The sequence below is a fragment of the Gadus morhua genome, chromosome 9 (assembly GCF_902167405.1).
Source record: "Gadus morhua chromosome 9, gadMor3.0, whole genome shotgun sequence".
NCBI lineage: Eukaryota > Metazoa > Chordata > Actinopteri > Gadiformes > Gadidae > Gadus > Gadus morhua.
The window spans coordinates 9,592,919-9,605,206 of NC_044056.1; the positions used below are offsets into that span (position 1 = coordinate 9,592,919).

The 12,288-nt window shown below is 49.7% G+C and overlaps 1 protein-coding gene across 1 annotated transcript; it reads right to left on the minus strand.

The window, feature by feature from the left end:
• Nucleotides 1-9,444: 9,444 nt before the first annotated feature.
• On the minus strand, nucleotides 9,445-12,064 carry fjx1 (four-jointed box kinase 1). The gene has a single exon (XM_030366935.1). It carries the CDS (start codon nucleotides 11,618-11,620, stop codon nucleotides 10,268-10,270), a length of 1,353 nt encoding a protein of 450 aa, XP_030222795.1. The 5' UTR covers nucleotides 11,621-12,064; the 3' UTR covers nucleotides 9,445-10,267.
• Between the last annotated feature and the right edge of the window lie 224 nt (nucleotides 12,065-12,288).

Genomic DNA, 12,288 nt, shown 5'->3' on the forward strand with positions numbered 1-12,288 from the left:
AACCCTGGTTAGAGATGTTCTGGTACCATTTTTCCCTTAAAGATACCTTTCCGATACGAGTACATACCAATACAGCATCTAGCATTGCAACTACTAATAGCACTTGTTCCTATTGAAGGGTTCTCTTACGACGAGAGCAATGTATAGTCGGTGCACTTACTGTCGACAATAAAAAACAAAACAGAACTAGATCATTTAAATTTATAATCTATAATAATATTCTTGTAGTTAAGCGTCCATGCATCCATCTGTTTCCGACTTGGTAGCTCGAACACACATAGTTTGGAGACCGCGTTTCCCATTCCGACTTTCCACCTCTGACTGTTCGGCACACAGACTTGCGTACTCGCCGATACCAGATACTGCCATTTAGGCCGTATCCGAGTCATTTCCGATATTAGTATCGGTATCGGAACAACTCTAGTTACATACAGGAGCCCACCACAGCCACCAGCACGCCGTCAGGGCTCATCTGGAAGGTTTGTTTCCATACATTGGGTTTTGTTTACTTGAAGCGATCCAATGAGACGGTGAATAGATTGTCTTGTTGTCTTTTAGTATTTGACTCACTACCCATGCAACCTCACCAGTTGATGACTTCACGTGAGCGACTGCCTGGGGTGGCTGAAGAAATAATTTCGCCGTGACACGCTGTTGAGTCATACATTTGAACCCAATTCCACAAAGGGGGTTCATAAGTCTTTGATGTGCTCAGCTTATCGGGGTATGTCATCTTTGTAATGTAATTACAAAAATGTATTCATTGTCAAAACACAGAATGCTAATTATTCGAATTACGTAGTCTTTGAGGTCATTTGCTTTAATAATTCGATTCATTAAAAAAGAGATCATAGGAAATAACCACTGGGCATTGCAATGGCCATGATGTGGGAGAGAACCCATTTTTTGTGTTTGACTGCAGATACAAATGGAGAACAGTAGAAAAACACATGCAGGCTTTGCTCTCACAACGTCACATGATTTTCCTCCACAGTGACATCCAGATGCCCTTTGATTCCACAGCTAACTCTGCATCGGGCAGCATGCTCTCACCTTGATCAAGCATGCCCCGTCTCGTCGGGTGTAAGAATGCAGACTCAGCACCACGGAGCGTCTATGCAATGGCCCCTACCTTCCCCCCAGGGAGGAAAAGAGAGAGAGAGAGAGAGAGAGAGAGAGAGAGAGAGAGAGAGAGAGAGAGAGAGAGAGAGAGAGAGAGAGAGAGAGAGAGAGAGAGAGAGAGAGAGGCAGGGACAGGGGGTAGAAGGCGTTTGGAGGCCAGCCAGAACCCAGAACCACTGCCTGCATCCTCCATGCCTGTTTTCATCATCACATGCCTGAATGTCGTCGTCCCCTCTGCCCCACCATGGGTTTGACTGAGTACAGTGGTGTCTTCCAGGCCCAGCGTTAATCACCTCGGTGTGTAAAACACTGCGGTCTTACAGAACTAGAGCCGACTTGTTATGCGTTCGCTGTAATCACTTACCAGCCACACCACAGAGCCGCAATTTACATAGAGATCCCCAAATTACCAGAGCAACAACGCTCCTCTGCCATGATCCCACAGCACGGCTGCCTTGACGCGGTGCTGGACGGACTACAGTGGAGAAGCTATTAGCGCTAACGGCCCCGGAGCTGCAGGTCCTCGGGGGAGACGGGTGGAGAGAGAGGGAGGCAAGGCTGCTGGATCAGCAGTATAGGAGCATTTAGTTATCAGGTGCTGCTGCTGTGTGTCCTCTCGTCCTTCCTACTGGCTATCGATTCTCCCCGCGGAGCCCCGTGGCCCTCATGGATAAGTGAACACCACCAATATAATTCAACCCACTCTGCGGTGCTGCACTAGGCAGCCCAGGGTTCGGGAATGCCCGTTGAATTCAAGCCTGGGACGACCAGAGAGCGACTGCTGGATGCTAATGTATAAGAGCGTGATTTGCGTATTAGCCCGTGTTCTTCGGTTGCCGTCGGTACCTGTGTGTGTTAAACCGCAGCCCTCCTCCTTCTCCGCCTCCGTCGAGAGGGAAAGCTGAGGAGACAGGGCTTCATAAGGTCACAGCCAGGGGCAGCTCGTCTCAGCAGGCAGACTCGTTCAACAGCCCCGATGATAACTCCTCACCGTTATTCTGTGCGGCGAAAGACTGAACAGGCGAAAAAAATTGGCATTTCCATGAGCATGCTAATTCACATTTACATAGAGATGAAGTCGGATGCAAATGAGGAGAAAGTCCATAGCTTGCAACGGATCTCCCAGACTCGACATGTTACCTGGAGGAATTTCAAAACCTCATCTGCGTTTCACTGGAACCAGGGCTGATGTATGAGCAGAACAGGGTGCTAATAGAATTATGGATTAATCATAGGAAGACAAATTAAGAAAACCCGTCTTTTAAAAAAATATATAATTTCCTTTGGGGAATGTTATAATTATTTTCTCCCACTGCATTCATATAAACCCACATATAGTATTTTTTTTTTTCATGAGGCTAGTCTAGTGGAATGTAAATATGTTGTTGAACAGATGTCTTGCTGTTACCGGGTATACCCCCTAGATGTTAAAATATTTAGCAATGTAAAATAGTGTTATGCAATCCATAACTTATCATGGCTGCTTGTTTCCTTCTATTGAGCGAGGCAGGGCATGTCTGATGGCTACGAGGCTGAACCGAGGTCAGATCTCTTCAGGCGGTGGTTCGACATTTCTGTTAATGCCACCGAGATTGTGATGCACGTCTGAGAAGAGAGAACGAGGAGAACTGGTGGGAAATGATAAAAAACGAGGGCACATTAAATGCGATGAAGTGAAAAGCAGCGAAATCAACGGGGGGATTCCTTTTCTCAAGGATTCGAGGCGAATGCAATTACGGGGGGAGGGGGGGGGGGGGGGGGGAACAAAATTATCGCAGAGCAATTAAGAACAGTAATCCTGCGGCGCTACAACAGTTTCTTTGAGTGATGTGTTCCCCTATTATGATTTATCATTTAGAACGAGTGTATCACCAGTATTCCTCAGGCTGCCGTGGGTATACTTTCCCAGATAAAAAAAATGCTTTATTTCCCAAACAGTCACCATTGTGGATACTGTGTCTTATGATAGAGTGAACTTGACGCTCAGTGCTAACTCAATAACGGTGTAGCGGGCCCTGGTGATGGAACAGGACTAGGGACGACATCATCACTTATGGCAGAGCGGCAAAGTGCAACAGCGCTGATAGGGACCCTTGGAGAGAGGCGCGTGAGGCTGAAGATGAGGCTGGGAGATTTAGTTTGACAGAGGGCCCTCTTCTTCCTCATCCTCCTCTTCCTCTCTGCGACACCGCAGATATTGGCAGTGGACATCAGAGTTTAGCAACATATCCGCATGGATGTGTCAGATCTTTCTCTTCGCCGTTTAGATGAAAGGGTTTCTGAGAAGCATGCCATCTGTCTCGCTCGCTCTCGCTCTCTCTCTCGCTCTCTCTCCCCCTCACTCACATTTTTAGATCAGTCATCTTTCTCTCTTAACTGTGTTTCCTGTCTCTTCAATCTCTGCCACTTTCCCTCCCCTATTTTTCTGCTTAGTCTATCGTTCTGCTTTGCATCATTAATTACTCTCATCCCACTAATATTTCCTGGAGGCTATATTTATAGGATTAGGTTCATTATACAGCCACTCAGCTGAGAGGTCTGCCGAGAAACACTTATCCACCTTATATCCTTATCCACACAACAGCCCTTTCTGAACCCACACATAATAGTCATATCACATTTAAAAATGAAATGCAAGGTTGAACTATACTCTGTTGTGAAAGGCCCAACTTGCTCAGACAGGCTTTTATTCGTAGTGGGTGTTCTGTTTCTCCTTAGGTTTTATCACCGTAAGACACACTAGCTATGTATATCTTCCTTATTTCCGGCTTCAGATGTGTTTTCTTGAAGCTACAGCCACAATAAAACAAAAGAAATGTAACTGAACATAAAAACAAATGTGGACTATCAGCAAATCCATCGCTATGTGCCGTTCCCGGTAGAGGCCATTACCTCTCAATCTGGACTCATGAAGCTAAATGTCAGAGGAAATTAGTTTGGACAGCTTTGAGATATTGAGAGAGATGTTTCGAGATGGGCAGGCCAATAGAAAATGTTGATTAGAAAACCCTGATCAACAACCCTTTCTGAACACACACATAATAATCATATCACATTTAAAAGAGAAAGGTAAGGAGGAACTAGCAAAGCTAAAAGTACCAAGCGATAAGCAGAGAAATATTTATGGTTTGTGTCTCACATGTCCTTAACAATAACAGCGATGCTCTTAGGTGGTCTGGCAATCTCCAGGTTTGGAACCCCATCACAGAACATGCAACACTGCCTCCATCACCACCATCGACTCCTACACCACCACCACCATCTCCGCTACCTCTACCACTATCACCATCACCACCACAACCAGCACCACCACTACCAATACTTCCACCAACGCCACCTTCTCCACCTACACCACCACCATCTCCTCCACCACCACCATCTCCTCCACCTCAACCCTAACTCCCTCCACCCGCAGCACCCCATCACCTCCAACCCCCCCGCCTCTAGCAGACGTCCTTGGGACTGAGAAACCAACCCCCCTGCCCCCCCCACTTCCCCCGTCTCCCCCCTGCACCTCCCCCAGTATGTGCCTTGCTTCATAATGAAATCACTCAGTCACTCACAGGAAGTTCCCTGCTCTGCCCAGCCATGGAAGAATGCCAATAATGTCCGTCTCCCCTTTACACACGTCTCCCGAGGCCAGCCCGCAGAATTAAACAAGTCAGCGGCTCCCATGGGAAGCTCTGACCCAGCGGGGCAGGCTATAGTGGCTCGGACTTCCTGTGTTTACTGGCTGCTTTATGTGAGAAATAATGTCAGACCTGTTTCAGGCTATGCCTTTTATTATGGGGTCCTTCTCTGTACCGTTGTCACGTCAACAAGTGCATCTGCGTTTCATTGGTTCTCGGTTTGTTTTTGTCTGTTTACGGTCTTCCCGTTCCGTTGATGGATTCTGTTGTTAGAAGCCCCAGTTGCTCAGACAGGCTTTTTATTGGTAGTGGCGTCCTGGTCTGGTTTCTACTTAGGTTTTTATTACTGGATGTATTTTTGTACACATCTGTTCTTTTTTAACACTGATGTTTTTGTGGTTATATGTTTTGATTTCTTGCTGCCACGCAACCCTTCTGCACTTTACCATTTTTGGTTTGAAAAGTTTCAGTTTGAAGTATTACTTACTTACCTCATTAGACCGTCAGAGATGCAAAGCAAACCCACCGGGTGAACTTCAACAAAGACGGCCAGGCAAAAAATGGCTTGCCACCATGTGTTGGGCATGTGTTCATCTTCAAATTGGATACACACTATAACTTAGTACAACTATATTTAAGATCAATAACTAATATTGAACTGGGAACACCACTATTCTAACACTCTGCAAAGCAGAGCTCTGTGTCTCGGTTCAGCGCACACTTGAAGAGTCCTGGTCTGAGGGAGGTTGTGATTGTTTGTCTGTGGTTGGGTGTGTGCATGTGTGTGGGTGTGTGTGTGTGTGTGTGAGTGTGTGCGCATGTATGTGTGTGTTTGTGTGCATGCATGCATGTGTGGGTGTGTGCGCATGGGTGTGTGTGTGTGTGTGTGTGTGTTTGTGTGTGGGTGCGTGTGTGTGTGTGCGTTTCTGTGTTGAGATCCACCCTCTGCTCCTCTGGAATGTCAGCAATGTGGGGAGGAAAATAGAAGCAGTGTTTACCTGTGCTGCTGGGGCCCTCCATGGGTTCCCTCTACTCAGTATCTTACACGTCGATCGGGGGAGCGAGCAAGGGAATGTTTTAGCCTTCTCTTTCAGTGTCCTTTCACTCACAATCTGCGGATAGGAGTCTTTCTGATGCTCTGTCTTACGGAAAACTTTTGAATACTTCAAAAGTTCTTTCCCTTGTCTAAAGAGGAAAGCAGGTTGTATCTTCCTTAAGCACGCCCCTGCTTTTGCCCCTGTTTTGAAAAGCATTATAACACTAACACAATCCCTTAATTTAAACAGTCCCTCAAAACCCATCTCTTTCAGATTGCTTTCACCACATAACCTCCTTCCCTTCTATCCCCTCTTCCTCCTTTTTCAATCTTTTTACTAATATACATTCTTATTCAATGATTTTATTGCAAGTTCGCACTGATAAGAGTCTTTGAGTATCTCGAAAAGGTCTACATAAATCGAATGTATTATTATTATTATAATTAGGCTATAATATCACTTGAGTTTTGAACCGAAGGGGATTGGTGTTTAGTAACTAACGTTTGAGCATTTTCTCCTTTTCACTTTGGAAGAACGAAGCTGGTTACGGCTGCTTGAGGGGTCGATACAGAACAGATACAGGAAGTGGCCTGTACCTACACATACAGGAAGTAGCCCATGTCCACGTCCTGTTCACATGACATTTCTGTCATTTTCTCATCCCCAGCAACTGCACAGTGGTGGGATCCAAGGTGTCTGAGCGCTCTTATTGTATGTCTTTACGTCCTGGATCTTAAAAAAAGTACTTAGAATCATGTAGCGTCTTATCCTAGCAATCTTTGTTGCATACAAGGAATCGGTTAACCTAGCGATTGTTAGCGCTTGGTACTTTTTTCTATGGATATCTTTTCAGCAAAGTGAGGCTGAGAACCACCAACACTTTCTCCATGGACAACAACACACACAGCCTTCAGAGCTAAACAGCAGCAGATTACTCTTCAATGGATGGTGTTAAGTCAGACTCAAACCGCGGCGAGTAAAGACCGCAGTCTGTGATCAATTGCTGTTGAAGCCCGAGCGGCTGTGTGGAGACTTTGTTCTCTTGGGGGGGGGGGGGGGGGGGGGGGGGGGTTAGCTTAAACAAGTCAGTCATAAGAAGAAGCACATGGGATCATTTAGCAGCATGACCGCTTTGATACCCGACCCCACATATCAATTTGTGTATACAACACTGTTATGTAAATGATTACATCAACTAATATTACAATGTATTTGCTTTTTTTGTCTCCTCTTCATCTCACAACTGTAACTACAGCTGGGGAAGGGGGGAGTGTATGTGTGTGTATGTGTGTGTCTGCATGTGTGGGCATGCATGTGTGTGCCTGCATGTGTGTGGGGTCATGTTTGGACTTGTACATCCAGGCTTAGCATCGTCTCAGATCTCTGGTGTCAGGATGTGAATCCTAAATCCCTCCTCAAAGTTTTTTTTTCTCCCTGCCCGGACAGATGCAGCGTCGTTCCACCAAGCTGTCGCGGTGTAAACACAGCCCTTCAGCAGCCCACTGGCGCCTGGCACACACCTTCTCCCTGCCACCCCCTCCCGACACATCTAAAGGCTATCATTATCCCGTATTAACATACAACGCGGCCCGGGCCTGTATCGATCCCGGCGCCTTTTTTACGGCAGGCTGCCACGACGGTCGTTTATCTGCAGGCCCCCGGACTGCAGCACAGTCAGGAGGAACTCACAGATCGATGGAGAACTGTAAACAGACTGCATGCATACTGTACAGACCCGGGCATGTGCCTGGCCCCCCCCAAATACCTGACAACCAAGCACTCCTCACTCCATTGGTCGGCCTGGCTCTAGGGACTAGGGAAAACACACTGAGGAAGAGCGCGGTTGCTATCCCGCAGGGGTTCATGGTGTAAACATTTTTGAGATCCTATGGGACAGTCCTAACTTCTTTGTTTGTTCGTGCGTCTGGTTGCTGGAACTGAATGTACGCACACTAGCACTTAACGTACACGCTTATTGTATGTGTTACGTAAAAATAGTACTTAGCATCGTGATTGACTTATCCTGGCTAGCTTTGTTGTATACGGGGAATTGGTTAATCTAGCGATTGTTTGTGCTTGGCACTTGTTTCTATGAATTTCTTTACTGTACCGACAGCGATATAATGTTGTTTCTCTTTCTTATGACAAACGTACTTACTGTAAGTCGCTTCCACACTCATTATTTTAAACCCAACAGACTGCCCATCTGCCCATCACATCAACATCAAAGCGACCGCATGCCCATCACACCACACAAAAGGGATTAGCAGACCTTTTTGAAACTGTGTCTTCTTCTTTTTACTAAACGTATCTTCAAACATCTCAAAGCTGACCTCCCTGTGCCCTCTACACACATACCGTGTAAGGGAAAGTCTGTCCCCCCTCACAGGAGGTTTTCATCGCGTCGGCTGCTGCTGGAACGCATCACAGATGTTTAAAGTTTACACCCCTGACGTCTCCTCTGATGTGCATCTGGGCGTAAGTGCACCAGACCAGACACAGCCCTGGCCTTCTCACGGTGGAACAAACGAGGAAAAGATGCTCTTCCGAGAGTTCTTCAAGCGAACAGGCTGCCGCCACAGCCGCAGCAGACTTCAAACCCGATGATAATTACACAGGTGACCGGCAGGTGCGCCGCGACTAATTACCTCTCCCTCTAAGTCCTCGGTTTCCAGGGATTAAAAGGTTATCAAAAACGTCCTGCCTAAAGCCTGTTTCTTTTTAATGAGGAAAGGGGTTATGGGTTGAAGGGGAGGGGAGGAACGAGGAGTTTGACTCTGCGTTTACTCACTCCGCGTTCCACTTTGTATAACGACGGTGTTGTTTGCTAACTCACTGTATTCCTGCATTTAGTGGATGCTTCTATCAAAAGTGACTGACAATAAGTACATTTGCCCGAAGAAAGAGAAACAACAATATATATCGCTGTCGGTACAGTTAGGATGTTCATAGAACCAAGTGTCAAGCACTAACAATCACTAACCCATTCTCCGTGTACAATAAAGATAGCTAGGATAAGATGCTACAAAATGCTGAGCATAATTTTTAAGGGCCTGGACGAACAACATACAATAAGTGGGTAAAATAAGTGCTGGGACGTTCAACAATACAATAAGTGCAATTCTTTTTTCGCTTGCCAAAAAACGAATGGCATGCATACAATAAGTGCGTAAGTGGGGTGTGGGTGTGTGTACTATATTCCCAGCATTCCTTGTTATGGCCATGAGACACGACTGTGCTGAAGACCGACTGGCGACACTGAACACAATGCGCTCCATTGTAGCAGCTCTCACTAATTAACAGATATGAAATGACCGCTTCAGCACAGCAACAAGGGCGTCACTATCTGACCTCCGTGTTGTCCCCCCAGAAGCAGGAGGTCATGCCGGGTCGCTTGCCTCGCCAACGGCTGCGTCTTTTGTTTGGAGGAGGGGAGATTATGCGTTCCCGTGGTAACCTGCCCCGCGGCTGTGTGTGTGTGAGTAAGGGTCTCCAGGGTAACACACTGGAGGTATTTCCGCCGCACAATGGGGGCCCTGTGTTGAACAAGCACACAATCCTGCTCATCTAGCCCAGCGGACGCTGAGGGACGTTTGAACTACTTTGTGGAGGTGTGAAAAGGAGCGGTAATAACACGACACTGGGTGGAACGAGGACTGGCTTAAATTACAATACATTTATCAAAAGAGACTTGGAATGTTACAATGCACATAACTTAGTGGAGCATGACATTTCCAGAAAGGACATTGTGACAGGCACTGTATTTACAGTATACTTTACAATATATACAATGGGTGTTTATGTACACGTTAAGTCATTAAGGCTGAGTAGTAGTATACAAGTCATCATCACGATATTACAGGACCCAAATCACTGGTGCTCGCTAGTAAGCCATTCGAATTGTGCAAAAAACAGTCTTCTGTTAAAAAGAGCAAAGGGAAAAGGGGGAAAGAGATGTGCCAAACTATGAAGACGATGTAGCGTGAGCTCATGTTAAGGCTTTTAGCAGGAGGGACGGGCACTAAGCCAGGGCCACGTGGCGCAGTGTTATGACACCAAACACCACCACTATTTATAACCACACATTAGTTTCAACAATCGTAAAATGCGCGGCGACAGAACATAAAAAATGCACTCGCTGTAATCATTTTTTTTTCTTTTAGCAATCCAATTCTGGAATGACGTTTCTGCAAGGGGGGGGGGGGGGGGGGGGGCGGCGTATAGGTCGATCCACAAATTAAAGATGACCCCTATAACGTGTAGGCAAAGAGACGTATTTACAAGAGGTAGTTTTAACAGTAGTATCCAATGCACAACAATATTAAAACCTATCGCATTTTTGCAGTGGCGAGACCTCAGTAACGCTCTTTGATTGGACGGGGGCGAGGAAGGCGAGACCTCAGTAACGCTCTGTGACGGGACTGGGGGGGAGGAAGGCGAGACCTCAGTAACGCTCTGTGACGGGTAGCAGGTCAAAGGTCAAAGCCGGCCGTACTTCTCTCTACATTGCGATATGTGTCTGTGCACGGTGTCTATCCGGGCTTGCAGGAGCCCTGCGTGCTCGTCGGAGAGGAAGCCGAGCACGGGCGCCAGTGGCTCCGTGTCCCGGTACAACTCCAGCAGCCTCGCCCGCGCGTCCTGCCGCGCGCTCATCTCGGCCACGCGCCTCGCGGTCCTTCGGCGGAACACGCACACCGAACCGAGCACCGTGTCGTGGTACTTCTCCCACATGCCCAGCACGCGGTAGCCGTGAACGAGCCCTGCCTCGTTGTCGATGAACAGCAGGTCGCCACGGGGCGCGCGCAGCAGGTTGTTGGTGTCCCGCTCCATGACGCGCGGGTCCCACTGCAGGCTGAACAGGTTGCTCACCAGCCGGTCGAAGTTGGCCGTGAGGTAGTCCATGAGGATCAGGTCGCTCCACTGCATCAGCTCGAACAACTCCGCCCTCGTCTTGTTCCGCAGCTCTTGGCGGAACGGATGGAGCCCTCCTCCAACTCCTCCACCATCTCCACCCTCCTGTCGGAGCAGGGAGGGCGTCACCACCCCGGTCAGGTTGGCCACCCACTCCGTGAGGGACACCACGGCACGCTCGCTCCACTGCAGCCCCTCCACGCGCCGCCTCACGGCGGCCCACTGCTCGCCGCCCCCCGCCGCCCCGGCCCCGGTCCCGCTAAGCTGGGACAGCGCGAGGGGTGGCAGGTTGGCGATGCCCAGCAGTGTCGCGAGGCACGACGTCAAAGTTTCCCCCTGCACTTGGTCCGCGTTGATCCCGTAGCGCACGCACGCGCGGGTCCCGTCCGAGAAAGTGGCGAGCTGGTTGGAGATCCGGCCGCAGCCGGGCTCCAGCCGCACCACCCGCTGAGCCCGGGCTCGGGCGCGCCAAGCCAGGGCGTGCTCCTCCGTGAAGCCGGCAGACAGTTGTTCCTCCAACCGCTGGCTCCAGAAGATCCCGTCCTCCACGGGGTTGGGGTCGAACCGGTCCGCTCTATCCTCCCCTCCCCGTGCCCGTCGCGCGGACCCCCCCTCGTTATCTCCGTGATATGACATACGGTGATCCGGACTCCCTGTGGAGGCGCTGAGGTTGTAGACCCCGGCGGGCCGCTGCAGTCTCTCTGCCGCGGGGACGGCCAGCAGAGCCCGGAAAGTTTTGGGCGAGGGGTCGGTGGACGGGCCGCCGGAGCGCAGGGACCTCGGATGGTCCACCGCGGGTCCCGGAAAGGTGCTGCGCTTGTGGCGGTCCAGGCGGCTCTCCAGAGTGGTCCACACGTAGAGCACGCTGAGGCAAGTGCACAGGAAGAGAAGAGCGAATAAGTTGGCCAGCACGATCTTCATGGTGAGGAAGAGACGATGCCCCCTGGGGTGGGGGGCTACCACTACCTATCCTTTAACTCAGAGAACTCGGACTCAAACACGGGGTTGAACCACTGCCACTAAAGACCCGTCCATGGCCAGCTAGTAATCCGGTGCACAGCTGTGCGCGTCGCCCGTCCCGTGCAGCCTCCTCCTGCCCCTCGCGGGCACACGCTCGGTATCACAGCAGAATCCGTCGCGCCGCCGCGAGAATCGCATCTCCTTTCCTTGTTTAGTCGGATGCCGCTTATCCTTGGATTCCCGGTTGATCGGTGGTTCTCTCCGATCACCACGGGTTCTGGAGTGCTTCCCCCCTCCAGATAGTTGAAGATAGGGGTCCTTTTCCACCGCCGCCGCTTTCCGCGTGCTCCCGGTTCTCCCTCTCCTCCTTCTCTCGCCGCTGAATGAGTTTGATTTGTGAAGCTTCGCCTCCGCGAGACTCTCTGCGGCGGGTCACGTGACTACGGCATAGGAGAGGGGCGGGGCGAGGAGGAGGGAGAGAGGAGGGGTGAGGAGGAGGAGAGGGGGGATGAGGAGGAGAGGGGAGGGGTGGGGAGTAGGAGAGGAGAGGAGAGGTTAGGTGGAGAGGAAAGAGGATAGGGGAGGGGGGAGGGGGACAAGAGAGGGGTGAGGAGGAGGAGCGGGGAGGG